General features: G+C 35.0%; 1 protein-coding gene across 2 annotated transcripts in view; it reads right to left on the bottom strand.

Moving 5' to 3' along the window:
- The window catches only part of Gabrb1 (gamma-aminobutyric acid type A receptor subunit beta1), a 414,333-nt gene that overhangs the window by 65,216 nt on the left and 330,947 nt on the right, over positions 1-18,170 (bottom strand). For both annotated transcript variants that reach the window (XM_004849768.4, XM_087187566.1), the window contains exon 5: positions 16,945-17,027. In XM_004849768.4, coding sequence (XP_004849825.1) covers positions 16,945-17,027 — 83 coding nt within the window. The remainder of the gene's footprint in view (positions 1-16,944; positions 17,028-18,170) is intronic.

Genomic DNA, 18,170 nt, shown 5'->3' with positions numbered 1-18,170 from the left:
CACGAGACTATAGTGTATATGTTATTTGACTGTATTAAGTGCTGCTGGCAATTGTAACACAGTGGTAAATATTTGTGTATCTAAATACTTCTAAACATTGAAAAGGTACAGCAAAATTACTAAACAATAGGAATTTTTAGCTTTTTTATAGTATTATGGAATCACTGTCATGTATGTGGTCCATTATTAACAGAAATGTCATATGATACATGACAGTATGGAGAAAAATTTATATGCACACAACATAAACACACAGATATTATTATTATCTAGACTCTTGTTTATAGTTAGTCAAATGAAAACAATAGTGGAGATTGAATAGAAGTGACTTTTAGAGCACTGAAACATTCTATTACTCCTAAGGATAAACACTGTGGCAGTTTTGGACACACAAAAGCCCTTGTGATCTGTCAGTAGAAAGGATTGTGGCTCAAAGAGAATATCATATGGTGCAGCAGAGGTTCCATGGGGCAACACTTAGAATTGCTAGAGTATCAGTTTTCAAATTGCTTTAGCTGTAGCTCAGACCATCCAAGACGGAGGTGTAGATTGTTCTCCATGCAAAAGTCACTGCTTCAATCACGTTTTATCTTAAGGAAATTGGGAAGGGACACATCAGATAAGATCCCCAAGGCCACTGAGATAACCTCTATTCACTGATAGTAAGTAATTCTACAAACTCACTGTCCTGAATAAACATGACTAGGATTTTAGATGTGATTTATTGTAGGGAGGCAAGACAGTATTATAGACTAGAGCAAGGGGGAAAAGACAGAGGCCTGCAGTAAAGACTTGCTGATGACTCAGTGGCACTGGACAGACCTTCCAGCACTGCAGCACATGGTCTCTTGTCTATGGACTGTGGACAGATACTTGGGCTTAACTTTCCCTTAGTAGTATGAAAATTATTGGTTTTTCAGGACTTCCTTACCTGAGAACCTGTGCACACTTACACACTATACTTAACTTCCCATCCCTTTACCTAGTTTTTATTTTCTTCCTCAGTCTGAGTAATATTTTATCAGTGGCTGTTGTGGTTATTTTGCATCCCTGATTATAGATAATAAAGTGCATTAGTACAAGGGGGTCTTGTTTTGCCTAGAAAAGTTCATAAACTTGATGTACCACAGAAAGTGTATAACACATGATAGTTTAGGAACTTTGTGAGTGAATGAATAACGTTTTGAGTATTTGAATTATTAATAATAATATTCACAAGAATAAGGTTAATTATTAACTAAGATTTCCTTTTGGATATTCTTCTTGATTCCCAAATTATTAGATAGAGACTGAAATGTTAAACAGTTACTTTTTTGAACGTGTGCCAAAGAATGGGTATGCCTCCCATCCATTTTCCTCCCTTAAGCCAATGGAAGATGTGTATAGTTGTGGAGAGGCCACAGATGTTTAGATACAAAAATCATGGAGACTTCTTTGCTGGGAATTAGTACAAAGCACGGCAAGACAAACTCCTTATCACATTACTTCCTTATCTATGAAAGCATCTATGTGATACCTCATAGAGCACCTAAAAGAATGTTGAAATTAGTCTGTGTAGCTTGAGAATATACTGACACCAATAGCTATGTATAAGCTGCCAATGATGGGGAAGTAAATGTGCCCTCTATCAAGTAATCATGAGTTAGCCTCAAATGAGTTGAGTCACTGGCCTGTGAATTTGACAAAAATGCATTGCAATTTAATGTTGAGCTACAATATCAACAGAATACTTCTCTATTTATTGGTCCATGGTCTAATTTCTAATTGTCTAAGATTCTTGTGAATGGCATTGGTGCATCTGTAAAAATGTTACTTCAGAAGTGTAAGATGTAGTCATCTCCTCATTTTAGAAGTACCAACACGGTCTGTAATGGTATGTGTGTAAAAAACTCTTGCAGAATTAAAGAGTCTGAAACCTCTAGGAACCTAGAAATAGACAAATACAATCAGAAGAGCAAGATAAGTAGTTGGTTCTGGCACATTGTCATCAGTCAGCTCCAGAGAAGAGAAGAGGGTTTTGATTGGTTGGTGATGAACAGAAAGATCAGCTTTTTAGGTGAAAGCCAAGAGATAAGGGAGAAAATGGCTAAAACTGAAGAGAGTGATGATGACATTAGCAGCAGCAACAGTAACAATCAGAGTGATGACAAGCGTGACAGCACTGAAGAAAAGAAGCACTCATAGTTGATACAGAAGTTGGACAAGTTCAGAATTACGGGGGAGCCAAAAGCTGATTGAACTGTCTTTCAGTGCTAATCATAACCACCCATAACTTAGTGACTAAAATTCACTAAGCATTATGTCATGCTCTTTACATGTTATCTTGATGAGATCTCATGAGGCTTCTTCATCTTCTATTTTGTCTCTATCTTTCATGATTCCATGATTACAAAACTCCTCTTCTGCCTAAAAGAACACATGGTCCATCATAGGCAAAATTCCTTCTCTCCTCTGTATTCTGGTCTTCACTGCTTGCTTTTGCTCCCTCTTATGAGGGCCATTTCCCTAATGGCCCTCAAGTACTAGCTGCTTTTTCTCTTACCTTCCTAGAACAGGGCCTGGAAGTTGCAGCAAATGACTCCTTGTTCCTCATTTTCCCTTTGAGACTATTCTCCTTCCTTCCTAAAAACCCCAAACTTTGAATCTCATGTCATCTCATTGCTAAAGTTGTCTACCATAACAAGGTTAATTCTTCTTTCCTTACATGTTTAGCTTCTATTTCTCCTTCAAAATCATGTCTTTTTATGAATCTGATATACTAGATAAGTTTATATACCAGATTTTAAATTCCTTGATCTTGTCCTTGATCAATTCTTTCATTTTACCTCACCACTCACTCCCATTTCTAGACCTTGTTATTACTCATGACTGCATTACCTCAGTAATATAAATTTTACATAACTTATTCTCTAAATACCACCATCTATCTTTGCATTTAATTCTCTCTAGTATCTTGACTCCAGTAACTATTCAGCTTAACAGACACTATGAATTATTGATTTGCCCACTTTTTGACTCTCTCTCATCACCCTCATAACTGTATTTGCATGCTAAACATTCTTTTTTTATGGGGCTGGGGATTTAGCTCAGTGGTTCTGCCACCTGCCTTGCAAATGCAAGGTCCAGAGTTCAATCCTCAGTACCAAAAAACAAAAAACAAAAAACATTCTCTTTTAATAAATACATATCCTTTTCCTTTATACTTTGTCCTAGTGCTTGCATGGAAAAACTCCAACTCTGGATGCATCTAACATTTTACATTCTCCAAAACCCAAGTCACCTAAATAAGAAGAGCTGAAGGGAAACAGAAACATGCTAAGTGGTTACACTGTGTCCTCAAGGTTATGCACAAACACCAGCTCTCAGGTGACTTCTTTTCTGCTCTCCTAGATGACTGTTTCATATCTTATTTCTTTTGAGCCCCTAATATTTCCTCCCCTATGCTCACACTTTGATTCCTTGATAAGATTTTCTTGATTTCTGCCTCATTAAAACAGAATAAATTATAAGAAAATTCTCACAGGATCCCATGATCATACCTATTCACTATCATCTATACCTTCTTTCTGGTCTTTGCAAACAAACTGTCTGAACTCTGCTCTCAAAATAGGCTCTCCTCTTTTGTGCTAGACTTCATCTTCTCTGGCCATAGAGTTGTCTCTTTCATCAAGTTCTACTCTCTTACATTTTCATCTCTTGTTTGTATTATCCCTACCAGCATACAAATATATTCTTATTGCTCACATCTTAAGGCAAAGAAACAAAAGAATCCTTTTGACCCTATATTTTTCTCTAGCTATCACCTAATATTTTTTTTTCTTGAACAACTAAAATCACTGAAGAAGTTTACTATACCTGCTGTTTTCCCTTTTCTCTTCCTCTTTTTATATCTACTCCATTTAGAATTTCACTCTCAGTACTGTGTTGCCAATCCAATCATCAGCAACCAGTTTTTGTCTAACTGATCCATCATGAGCATTTTCCCATGTCCCACTTCCCTAGATCTCTTCCTACCTCACTGATCACTCCTTCCAGTCTCTTTTGCTGGTTTGACTCAGCTACTTACTAGGAATGAACATGGACAAATTAGTTAATGCCACAAAGTCCCAGTTTCCTCATAGATAAAATGGCACAATAAGAGCTCCTACTGATAGAATCATTGTTCAGATTAAATTCATTATTAGTTATAATGCACTTGTACATAGTAGTCATCATACTTGTGTTTTCTATTATGTTTCCAACCACTAAGAATGCTTGACATAGGCATAACACTTGGGCATCTTTTTAAGCTAAAATAATTACCATGAGGATGTAGTTCAGGTTCCTGGGTATAAATATATCTGTAACCTCAAAATTTGTAAGTTGATATTTCCAAATCATACGTGGCTTTTGAACTTTAGACTTAAGACTTTCAACTATAAAGTTGATATCTCCACCAGTGTCTAATAGGCAATGTAACTTTAAATGTTAAAAATGAACTTTGGCTTTAAGATTTCCTACAGTTTTCCTCCACTCTGTTGATGGCGATTTCTCAGAGGTTTGATTCAGAAAGACTCACTCATTTAAAAGATCTTGAATGCCTAAAACAGAGTATACTGGGCCGGGGATTTAGCTCACTGGTTCTGTGGCCTGCCTCGCAAGTGCAAGGTCCTGAGTTCGATCCCTGGTACCAAAAAATACAATAAAATAAAACAAAATAAAATAAAATAAAATACAATAAAACAGAGTATACCGCAAAAAGAGGCTTCTTCCCATGTAAATTCAGTTGGATTGATATAAAAATCTGAATTGGTGTCCTGTGTCATCTTTTACACTTTTCAATGTTTTGTATTCATGGCTCCAACTATATGAAACATACAGCTCACTTTGACCTGCCCTTGGGTTGCCTTTCTCATAGCTGAAATTCTGGCAAGTGAGCACTGTATCTAAGACATTTTATTTCAGCATGATTGTTCTTTAGCCTTTGCTAATTGCATCTATCACTTCTAGTCATATTAGTATTATCCTATTATTATTATCATTTAGCCTTAAGTGGAAAAAAAGATAGATTTTAAAAGTATTTCTTATGCATAACACTCTCTTCAAAGTAAAACTCCTAAGAAGAATATCATTATGACAGGGTGTGATAGTTGCAGAAAGTATACTTCTTTGTAAACTTCATTCAGCCTTGGAAGAAAATTCAGTTTTATTTTAAGTATTGATCAGGAAATTGAAAGTTTAGCAGAGATAGGGTTGATTTTGTTTTAATATGCTACTGGATTAAAGGTTTAAAGTAAATAATCAGGAGGACAACAGGGAAAGTATCATATTTGCATTTCTTGGATAAGATAGGGGACACTTTCAAACACATCCAGCCTAAAAATCAGAGGACAATTATGTAAAATACCATCCCTTTAAAGGAACAAGGTATTGTTTTGGCATCTATTGTATATATAAATTCAAAGAAGAGATAAATACTTGCAGACACAGTGCTAATAGGGCAGTAGATGTAGATACATTGACAGCTCAGGAACTGGATGCTGAGTGAATGCAGGTGACCACTGAGAGCCGTCGTGAGTGCAGTCAGAGTGGTGGAGGTAATAAGGAGGTGAGCACTCAGTGTCTGGACGATAGCTGAGACAGTTGATGAAAGAGCTATTTTTAGTCTCTAGAAAAGAGATTTGTTTACTTAATATGAGAAATATGCCAAGGAAATACCTAAATCTTGAAATATATGTAATCAAAGAAAGATGAAGTTTTCTTTTCTCTTCACACATTAATTATATAGAAACACACCCTTAGCATCTACCCAGTAGATGTTAAGGTTACAGTGAGGATCAGAGAGCAAATCTCTTTCATCTGCTTTTGCTACATAGGAAGCAAGAGCTTTAGCACATCATGGGAATTGTTTACAATTCTGACTCTGAATCACCAGAAAAGGGCCAGTAATTTTCAGAATTCTCTACTGAGATTCACATCAAGAATAGTTAATATAAGGCCTAGAAAATATGTATGCTTTAGAAGGACTCATGGAATTCCTTGCCTCTAGGTAGCAGAGATAGTCTTTTGATCTTTCCACTAAAAAACTCTAGTTTTGGGGGATTGGGTCATGTAAAAATCAAATGCAGTGTTTATAATTTGTTCTTTATTAAATTTTTTATACACAACATATTCATTCAAACATTGTCTTTAATGTGACCTCAAGAGCACTTAACAATATACTATATTTTGAGAACTCTTCCACATAAAGTAAAAGGAAGCCATGAACGCCATACATGCAAGCTATGGTACTTAAAATCTGAGTTAATCAGATTTTAGTGTTTGAGAGTTATTCTGGTGATCTGAAAATGACTTTTCTGTTTCATTTAATTTGAAACTCAAATTCTCTTGAATCTGATGATGAGCAACCAGTGTGACAAAAGATTTTAGCTATGTATTTAAACTGTAGAAGGGAGCAATTAGGCTGGCAAAGTAGATTAAGGAGCATGAGTGAAACTTTGAAGTTCATGCTCAGTAGAAGGTTTTTTGTTGTTTTTTCTTATTGTTTTTTCTTCTGATTCTAGATTCTTACAACTCAAATTGTGACTTATGGTCCAAAAGCATTAACATCATCTGGGATGTGTTCAAAATATAGACTCAGGTCCTATAGAGGTTAGCCAAACCAGCATGTTAACAAGCTCCTCCAGTGCATGTGACATTTGACAGGCACTGCAGGGAGTCATCCCACAAATGATGGGTTTTGGCTCTGGAAGTCCTAATGTGAGAGCAGGAAATCTACATCTCTATAGCTTTATTCAGGGAATTTTCTTCTCCCTCTTCCTCCTCTTCCTTCCATCTACCACCTCCTCCTCCATTTGTCCTAATTGTAGCTCTACAAAACATAAGTGCAGTCAGTTTGGAAACAATGTAGTCATTTACATGACAATCTACCTTTCTACCTGCAAGACAAAAACAATGTGTGGGGGAATTAAGACTAACATAGAAGTTCTTCTTATATTATTTATGGTTGAAAGAAATAGATTATGCTTCATTTCAGTTTGATATACAATTCTCTGAAAGACTATTGCAGTGCACTTATTCAAGTATACATTTTAACTAGGTTTTATTTTTTACATGATAGAAAATGTAACTAAGGTGGGTAGTGCCCATGCCTCTCTCTCTGGAATAGATAATTCCCCTTCCCACTGTGTCATTATATAAATTAATGTCTCATTGATCACATTTATATTAATATGTCACATATGTATTTAATATATATCTTTTAAAAATAGAATATCATCCTATAACAATACCACTTCTTACTACATAAATTGAGTATGTGAATGAAGCACAGAATCTGGTGTACATGCCTTAAAATAGGTAGACTGGTAGACTTTCTTGTACACTGGCTTTTGTGCTTCATCACACACTCAATTTATGTAGAAAGAAATCAAATTGTTATAGGCTTATCAGTCTACCTATTTTAAGGCATGTATGATTGAAGACACAAAATGGAGGGTTTTGTTAGAGAGAATAAAATATAGTTTAAAAGTTTTCCTTTTCATTTTGGTGATTTTTAAAAAAATCATGCTATATTCTGTTCTTTGCTGTACTTTCTTCTCTCATTCTATTTTTTGCATTCTGCTTCCCATTTAGAAAGCTGGATCTACCACTCCTCAGGATGATTGTAAACTACATGAACTACAAACATGTACAAATAAAATGTAAAAAAGAAAACTTGATCTATTAGAAGAGGAGGTTAAAGAGAAAGAGAGGAGCACAAAGTCAAAGTGTGAAGGCCTTAAAGCAGTGACTGTCAAACTTAGCTGCTTATTGAAACTACCTGTGGAGCTTAAAATGCTTGTGCCTGGAGCCACCTACCCCAGATTCTGATGTTATTGGTCTGTGGTGAGGTGATAGTCTCAATATTTTTTAAAAATTTTCTTTCCATATCTTTGATCTTAAAATAAGAATACAGAAATTTAACTGAGGAAATTGACTCCAATGTGAAAACTAAATTATACCATCATCTCATAATTCCTATGTAGACACGGTCCATAGAGCAATCCAAGTCAAGACTCCATGAAAAGGTGTTCATATACAAGGTCATATAAATGCCTTATGAGTAATGAAAATGTGGCACCATTGTAGTAGTCTAGCTCAGCACTATATTGATTTCGGAAATAGTATCTGTAGCCAGGTAGAAGAGAAAGGATATCTGTGTTATCTGTAGCATTTATAGAAGTGATCTGGTAAAAGAATAGTTATTCTTAAAGTATATCAATATATAGCTAACCTGGCAAGAACATCAGAAAATCAAAGCCCACTTAAGAATTGAATTGGGACAGATTCAGTAGAGAAAGTTACCAGTTAGAACTTGTTTTGTTCTCAGATATCTACTTCCTGTCCAGATCAAGTATACCTGAAAACCACCCAACTCATATACAGTAGCAAAGCAAGAGAAAAAGATTTTATGAGGAAAATCTCAAGAAATATTTGTCTTGAGATGCTGCAATATAAGGACTAACACTCAGACTCAGGTCCAATTACCTGAATTTAGATCCCATAAAAAATACTGTACTACCATTTTGTGTCTTGAGGTAAGTTACTACTACCTTGATATTCTGATTTCCTTCTTGTAATGATATTTCAGTGGGATTTGGGGGACAGTATTGGGGATTGAACGCAGGGCCTTCACATTGACTGGTATCCCATAACTTCTTTAAAAAAATTTTTTTTAAAGTTTGAGGCAGAGTCTCACTGAGTCACTAATTTACACTTGAATTTACAATCTTCCTGTGGAAATTACAGGTGTACATTACCACAAATGCTGCAATGAGAAATCTTTGTAAAGTACCTGGCCCATATATATATATATATATGTGTGTGTGTGTGTGTGTGTGTGTGTGTGTATATATATATATGTGTGTGTGTGTATATATACATATATATATGTGTATATATATATACATATATATACATATATATATGTATATATACACATATGATCAGTAAATATCAAATATTATCATTATCAGGTTTGAAGCCCAAGTGATTCAAAGTGCTTAGTTTATTTAGTAAAGGTTTCCAGGTCTAGAAGATCAGAGTCTCACTATAAAATGTCTTTAAGTATTTGGTTAATCCCTGAAACTTTTAGATATGACATAAGCTTTATTTTACAGGTCTTCACTGGAAGCAAGTAGTAAAATGGCCCATTATTCATCATAATGCCCAGAAGCCAAGAAATTTCCAATCCACACAACAACTTTCACACATGTGGATAATAAATCATCCATAGGATAAACACGAACAGTTATAAGGCTAACTTTATAGTTAAGTTGATTGTAAAACTAATTTTCATGAAAGAAACTTGGTTCTTTCCATTCAGTTTCATTTTATAACTTGTAAAAGATCAGAGACTTTCAGAGAGAGAGTACTTGTTTTCACAGTTTCAAAAAAGCAGGCTGGAAAAGGAATAAATTAATTCAGAAAATATTCCCTTCCTCCCTACACCCACTCCATGCTCATCAAAAAAGCTACAGGCACTAAAATTCATTAACATTTCTGTGAACATAAATTTGAAATATTCATTTTCATTAAGTAGACTACTGAATATGGCAAAATTAAATTTATCTAAGGAGATATCCAATGCTGCTAATTTCCTTGACAATGGGGACATAAAGCAAGGGAAGCTATGAATCATTCATGAAGTTCAATTTACCTCTGTTATTTTTGGTGTTTAGCTACCATGAATAGAAAGTATGCAGCATATTATAGATGCTATTTTTAAATTACGTCAGATCAGAATTAATGATTTGGCAGGTTGCAATAAAGTAAGATGGTTTATAGGCTTTGCTCTGTAATTGTCCTATATTTCATATTTTCCTTGTATTTATATGTTCTTGTATTCATAACTTTTTTCTATATTCTACTTTCCTTTATAAATCAGAATCACTTTGGAACTAATATTTTAGTCAGGCACCTAAAGCAATTTACTGGTGATATAACTAAATTGAACTCCAAGAGTTCTAGATTTGAGGGATAAAAGAGACTTTGAAGATTATAAAATTAAGCTGGCCTCTTACTGAAGAATGTCTTCCACATTTATTACTGGTAAGTGGCCATTTCCAATTAATTGTCATGTACTCAAAGGAATGGACATTCTTTCTTAAGCAAGGACTTATTTAATGAATAGACACTAAACCTCTTTTGAAATTTCTTCCCTTAAATTTGAATTCTACCTTCTTAAAACTTTTGCCCACTTGTCTGTTTGATTGCAGCTATATCACCAGCACTTATTAGCACACAGAGCCACATGTGGTCACCACTTAAGAAATGCTAGCTGAATTGAATTGAATGCATTAAAATCTAGCACTCTGGATGTGATTGTTAATTTTAATGTGTCAACTTCACTGGGCCAATAAGTACCCAAGCTATTTGGTCAAACATTATTCTGGGTGTTCCTGTGAGGTTGTTTTTGGATGAGATTAACATTTAAATGGGTAGAATAAGTAAAGGGGTTGCTTCCCTAATGCGGTCAAGACTCATCTAACTAGCTGAAAGTTTGAATAGAAGAAAAGGACTAACTCTCCTAAATTAGAGAGAATTCCTCCTGCTTACCTACAGCTGGGATGTGAATTTTCCTTTTGCCTTTGCGCTCAAATTGAAACATTGGCTCTTGGGTCTTTTCTTATCTGGTGTTTGGCTGAAAGGACACCATCAACTCTCCTAGTTCTTAGGCCTACAGCATTGGCTCTGCAGCTTGCTGACTCACCCTTCAGACTTCAGGGCTTCTCAGCTTCCACAACTGCTTAAGCCAACTCTTCCCTCTCTCTCCCTCTCTCTCTCCTATCATCCCAGCTCTGTTTTCATGGAAAACTCTGATTGATAATCTGCATAATTGTGAATATATTTCTCTTCTATATCATCGTGTTTAAAATATTGAGAAATGACTATACCTTCCTAAGTTTTTCTTCCCAGATATCTTGAACTCTTTTTGCATAAAATTATTGTACTATTTAGATACAATTCTCCAGAGTGGAGCTACAGGGTAGACTTTTACAGATCTTTTCTTGGATACTACACTTCTTTTGATTTAATTTCCAGAGGTTATTATAACACATTACATAAATAAAATTTACCATTTCAGTTCTGCAAAAGACATTTTCTCAAGAAATTTTTCATAGTTTAGGTTAAGTCATTTTATTGGGTGGCTACTGTTTTTAATCATTTGCTATTTTTGTGACAAGAAATCAGTTTTGTTTTGGAAATAATCAGATATGGCTCTTGTTTGAATTTTTATGTATGCACTGATACTACCAAACCATTTAAATTACTAAAATGACAGAGACTGTCATTTGGAGACTGATGGATTGAGTGGAAGATTTATTAAGTTCAGTACATTAAGACAATACCTACATTAAATGTTGCTAAGTTTTCTTTAAAAAGGCACCAGTATAAAATAATTACATATTGGTCAATTTTACCCAACTTTGTTTATATAAGTACATTTTAGTTCAGATAGAAAGCACATAGACAGTTAATGACTTATGATAAGGCAAAAAAATTCATAGTGTTTCATGACATTTATCAGCTTACCAGAATTCCTGAAGTAATTAAAATGCTAAATTTTCCTTTATCCACCTCTTGGTTGACACATTTAAAATCTTAAACTTTTCAGAGAGTCTTAAAACATGAACATAAAATTGTACAAATGAAGAATATTTTAATGTAAGTAAAAATCTGTATTGTAAACCTTATCCGGGAAGTTAAAATGACACTTCTACAATTCAAAAGAGTTGAACAGTTTAGACCTAAGAAGTCCAGCATACTTTACCTCCACAAATATTTATTATCTGGTACTAGGGTAATCACTGGGATGTGAATAAAACAATGATCCCTTCCTTCACAGAGTTTATAATCTACAGAGGGAAGAAACAATAAACACAAGAACAAGCCAGTATATGGGAATCTTTGTCCATTTGGCTTCTATAACAAAGTACCATACCTTAGGTAGCTTATAAAACAAAAGCAATTTATTTCCCACAGCTCTATAGTCTGAAGGGAAAGATCAAAGACTAACAGATTCTGGTATTTGGTGAAGGTCCCCTTTTTGCTTCATAGATGGTGCCTTCTTCTTGTGTCTTTACATAGTGGAAGAGGCAAGGCAGCTCTCTGTGACCTCTTCAATTGATGGAATTATTGTCTATGAGCCCTCAAAAGGGCAATAGTTCCATTAATGAGAGTGTCACCTAAAATCCCAACTTCTTCATAACATCACACTGGTGACCATGTTTCAACGTGAATTTTGGAGGGACACATATTTAAAATGTAATAATAGAAAATTAATAGAACATTTGGTTAAGAAAATAAGTAGGAGTTCCTAATTGAGATTAATTAAATTTTCAGGAAAGGCTTCTATAAACAATTCAATTAGAAAGAACAAGATGGTGAAGATTATGAAGAAAAAGAAAGCTGGATCTGCAAGAAATGAAGTCTGTGATATTGGAGTTTAATGTAATAAGAGAGGGGAAGATGGCCAAAGATGAGATTGGAGATATGGAGGGATGTCAGGTCACACAAGAACTTAAAAGTCAAATTAAGAAGTACAGCAATTTTCTTGATGAAAAGACAAATCTTTCAATATTTTTAAACAGAGAAGTATTATGATCCAATTTCCATGTTTCAAAGACCATTCTTGCTGTTAGGTAGAGATTAGATTGGAGGGGGTCAAGAATGAAAATGAGAAGACCAATAAAAACATAGCTACTATGGTCCAGGTAAGAAGTAATGATAGTGTGGAGAAGACGGAAAGTAATGGGAGTGGAAAGAAATGGAAGTGCTTGATAAATATATTGCTGGTAAAATGGGGAGGACTGTGAGTTAGAGGGAGATATAAACAATTAGTCCTAAAATTGTGGTTGCAAAAGAGATTAATGAGAATAGAAAGTAAACTCATTTGGGGGTAGGAATCTAAGTTAAGTTTTGAGCAAATTAAAATGCCTTTAAAAATCAAAATAATTATGCCACAAAGAGTAATATGTACATCAATATAGTGCTCAGATGGAATCTGAGCTGGAGATGTAAATTTGAGAATCACTGGAATAAAAAGAGAATGGAAAGAAGTACTCTCTCCTGAGAACAGTTTTAGCAGAGGGGCTAGGGAGGTAAGCAGGTGCCAGGCTGCAGTGGGTTGAGAGGAAGTTGAAGCAACGGATAACAGATACAGATTGTTCTTTCAAAGAGGTTGTGGAGAAAAAAGGTAGGGAGACTAAGAAAAAGCTTAAGGCAGATGTAGGGGTAGAGTACAGGTATTTTATGAGAAGAATTTTTAGCTTGTTTATAGGCTATGAGCAAGAGGTAATAGAAAGGCCAAAATTAGATATGTAAAGAGATTGGGGTGAGATGTGTGTGGACTGCAATAATCAATTCTCAGAGGAAGAAGAAAGAGATGGAATCCCAAACACAGAGGGCAGAGTCACCCTATAAAAGAATAGACATATAGGGATTAATCAGGATAGTGGATAAGGAAGTTCAGAAGATGGGTGAGAACACAGAGATTTCAGACTTGAAATGACTTCTGCATTTGTGAGTGTACTGGGACATGATGCAATCTGCTGAAAGTGAGAAGTGAGAAGGTGAGATTAGATAAAGATTTTCCTTAATTTGTGCTGCAGATAAAGGAGCAAAGGCAGGTGACCTCTCCACTATTGTTGCCCTAAGCCCTGTCCATTCCTTCACACAGCTGTGGCTATCAAACCTTCACAGGACAGTTTTATTGATCTCACATTCCAAATCTTCTTTAGACTAAATTCCTTGATTGATTTTTCTATATGTCATTAACTCATTTTATAGCATTCCAGAGCAATGAAGCTATTAATCTGCTCTAAGTTCAAGTAAATTTTCAAATTTAGCAAGAGTTTATGGCCTTCCAATTTTACTAGATTGGATGACATTAAAGATAAGCAAAACATCTTTAATTTGTCTCAAAAGACCAAACCCAGGAAAACATTTTCTCAGCCTGGGATGGGAAGAGCATACAAACCAGCAAATTTTGAAATGTCGGCAAATTTCCCCTCTGTTGATCACAATAAGTATGAACGCTTCAGTCTTCTATCTGTGGAAAGTTTACTTTATCATTCTTATTTTCCAACTGACACTTGAGGTTCTTAGTAATCACTTTAAAACTCGGTTATAGTCTTAATGCACTGTCAGTTCAGGGAGAACTGTCTCATAAGAAGGCACAAGCTTCTTTATGAGGAGTCTAAAAGAGATGAATACTAACTCAATATTTATTAATACTACCACATCCTGTACTTGGGTAAAAATAAGCAAAGCTCATTCAGACTCCATACTTTTGGCACCTATTTTACCATTTGTAATTGTTACTCTTAAGATTTCAGATCTTTTTAGATTGTTTTCTCCATTGCTAAGAATACATTTTAAGCAAAATATTGAGGCCAAGTAATATTGATGCTGAGCTTTTTTGTTTGGTTTTGTTTCTGTAAAGCAATAGTTGAGGAAATTAAGACCTGCTTGGTTTTCTGTATTCACAAGTCACATTGTAGCTGTAGCTGTAATGATTTGAACCTTGATCTAAAAGCTAAGTTCTGCTTCGGTTTCTGAGATCAATTCTGACCTTTAACAGGGATAATTTTAAGAAATGTAGAACAGAGTTTGGTTGCATTCCCAACCTGGCCAGTGGCTCTGGTTGGCTCTACACTTCCAGTCACTATCCTTTGTGCCTTTATTTACCTTTTGATTGCAGGGTCCTGTGAAGGAGAGAGGAACACTAGGTTCTGATTCCCATTATACTGCTGTCCATGGCCTATGGTGCTGAGTAAGTTATTTTATTTCTCTGAATCTCAGATCTCTTAAATGTTGTTAGGATGCTTTCTTGGCAGAAGTGTTACACAATGCCTCATTTTAGTATGGCAATAGAAGGTAGATACACTCCGCTCCGCTTTCTCAGTTTCCTGCCTTCATAGACTCCTCATTACACAAAATTCTTACAGGCAGAGATTTCTGCTTTGTTTTATGTAAGTATTTTTAGGGAGTGCAGCTCCATGACCTGCTGCTGGGCACTTTGATAATGGTTATCAAGTGCTTATATTATTGCATATTAGCTGAGTTTATTGTCATTCTCACAGATGACTGATTGTATCTCAGTGAACTGCTTCAGTGATCGTCATGTGCTTGTCACCATATATTTTCTGACATTGTTTTATGATTATTTTGGACTATTTTGCTCTCGGGGAATTCCTTATTCCTGCTCCACAAAAGAAATGTTTAATTTCTACTTCATTTATTGCTTTTTGGTTATTATGATATGATAAAAAGACCTAAAAGTCATCTATTTTCTAATAGGAATAAAGAAATTTGCCAACTTAAAGGAAAATGTCAACTTATAATAATAGAAAAATTCAGAGTGCATTATAAATAACATATAAACTTGGGAGAAAATGCTGGTAATTTAAGAACTTGTAATTTACAACACAGAATCAATTCAAGTACCTGTCAAAATTTATTGCTCCTTTAGGGGAGTGATATAAACTATAAGAATTTTTAAACCATAGAAGTTTCAAGAGTTTGTCAGATCCTGTTGCTGTTCAGGAGGAGCCAAGATAAAAAACAACACAAATTCAATTGAAAAGTTGTCAAGGGCCAAAATTAACCCATATGTATGGACAATCCATGAGTTTACCTCTTTTAATACCAGTTTCAAAATAATGGTTTTATTTACCAACTTCTTTATATAATGAGCTTTGAAATTAGAATAGTTAAAGAATAGCTCATGCACTTTCTTGCTTAGTCCATTGGTAGTAGAGCAATATCTATGTCTAAATTTAGAGCTCTCTCTATAGAAGTGTGTAGATTTCTAGTTCTGTATATAGTGAAACTAGAAGATTACCATACTTGCTTAATAATCAGATACTAAGGAAATATATGTATTATTCAATAATACTGTAGGGTTATTTAGAATTTTTCCATTTTCTATTATCTTCTTGATGTTTGGATCTAGAAAGTACTTTAGATGATTTCAATGCACATATACTGATTCTTCACACCGAGTGATAGAGTAATGGTGTGAATTAGCTGCCACACTTTCTGCATCTCTGAAAACCAATGGATGATTTGTTTTGGGTATTAATAATCAATGGGCTGAAATACCTACAGGTTGATGCTGAGAAACAGGGACACAATGGTAATCAATCAGATTAAAACTTAGTGTTGGAAATACTCACTTTGTTCAAAAAGCAGTCACTGAAAAGCAAGCTGGAGGAGACAAACTAAAATCAGTCACTAGACCTGAAAGACATTAAGTCTTTGGCCCTAAGTGCAAGCCCCATGAGGTATCATTTATCATCTTGTTCTTCTGACGAATAGAGACTCATCATTCAACACACCTCTCTCACAGTGTTTCTCTAAAAGACAATTTGCAATCCTTTAGGTCAACAGATAATAGAACCAAAAATATTAACACAGAGTCTTTTCATATTGAAAAGATTTTCTCTTATATTAATGCAGCTTGGATATGAGAAGGCTTTCGGAAAAACTCTAAGAAAGTGAAATCATGTGTTTATAAAATTTAGGGCTGCTGGGTGTGTGTAATCCTGTAATCCAAGCCTGTAATCCCAGCCTGTAATCCCAGCACTTGGGAGGCTGAGGCAGGAGAATCACTGTAAGCTCAAGGCCAGCCTGGGCTACATAGTGAGTTCAAGGCCAGCAAAACTCGGTCTCAAAAAAAAAAAAAAAAAAGAAAGGCTAAAATAAGTGGATTTTCCTTAATCATTCAGAAAGATAACTTCATTAAAGTGACCCTTGAACCACTAATAAAGGAAAATGTCACTGAATGTAAATCCTTTGAGAAACTGTCAGGGGAGTGTGGCTAAAAATATCCTAGTACCAATTAACTCAATGAAAGGTTAAATTTAATTGGGTCAAGAAATCATCCCTCTTTCTCACTCCCCTGTACAGGTAACTTACAACTTTCTATCTCCAGGGTGCAGTTTTGCTCATCCAGAGGATATCTTCGAAGATCCATCATACAAGCAGCCGTGGTTGTGATCCTGCCAAGGTGAGAGAGAAAGAGAGAAGAAAAACCATAAAAGTTATGGCATTGGTTTGAATTTGGCCATCTTTGGCATTACAGGTTTCCTGACCCAAAAGCATGCTTACCAGATCATAGAAATAAGACATGAAATGTTGTGCGGTTGTAAAGAACTACTATGAACAATTACACTTGACTAGCGCAGGTTGATCACAAAATATGGTGACTAAATTAAGAAATTTATTGCAGTAAAAGACACATTGCCACCTCAAAATACTCCCCATTGTTTTGAACACACTTACCTTATATTTCTTGGCAATGTGTATATTACTTTTACAGTAATATTTTAAAATTTAAATATTCACTATATCTTTCAATTATGCCTTCTATATGTCTACAAGTTGGATAATCTAGATGAATAAGAGGAAATAGTTACATTCTCAGAAGCATACAACTTACCAAGACTATTTCAGAAACAAACAGAAAGCTTAAACACACCACCAGTAAAAATCAAGGAGATCAAATTAGTTATCAAAACCTTCAACAACAACAAAAGCACTTCAATGCCTCCTGACTTTGTGGGTGAATTCTACCTACAATTCACAGAAGAATTAGTGTTACCTCTTCTTATGCTTCAAAAATTAGAAGTGGTAATATTCCAAAACTCTTTTTTTTGGTACTGGGGATTAAACTCAGGTCTTTGTGCTTGTGAAGCAGGTGGCAGAACAACTGAGCTAAATCCCGGGCCCCCCCAATATTTTTCTGGGACTAGCATCACAGTGATTCTAAAACCAGACAAATGCAATGTAAGAAAATTATATGCCAAATTCTTGATAAAGTAGTTGCAAAAATCCTCACTAAACTACTACACCATGACAAATCAAAGTTTATTCCTAGACTGTAATGTATACACAACAAACACCATAAACCAAGATAAAAATACTCCAAATTCAGTGCAAGAGAAGTCAAGGGCAAAATCAATTAATGTGCTACTTCATATTAACAAAATAAAAAATACAGGATTATCTCAACAGATACTGAAAACTTTTCTTTTCAGATCTGGAACAAAGAGATACCTCATCTTCCTGCTTCTGTTCAACATAGTACTGGTAGTCTTAGCCAGAAATAAGGAAATATTTCTGTAGGTATTATGATCATACAC

The sequence above is a fragment of the Heterocephalus glaber genome, unplaced genomic scaffold (genome assembly GCF_053883595.1).
Source record: "Heterocephalus glaber isolate CG9 unplaced genomic scaffold, H.glaber_assembly_v1.0 deba00001509, whole genome shotgun sequence".
Classification (NCBI taxonomy): Eukaryota; Metazoa; Chordata; class Mammalia; order Rodentia; family Bathyergidae; genus Heterocephalus; species Heterocephalus glaber.
This window is presented reverse-complemented; position numbering and strand designations above follow the sequence as displayed.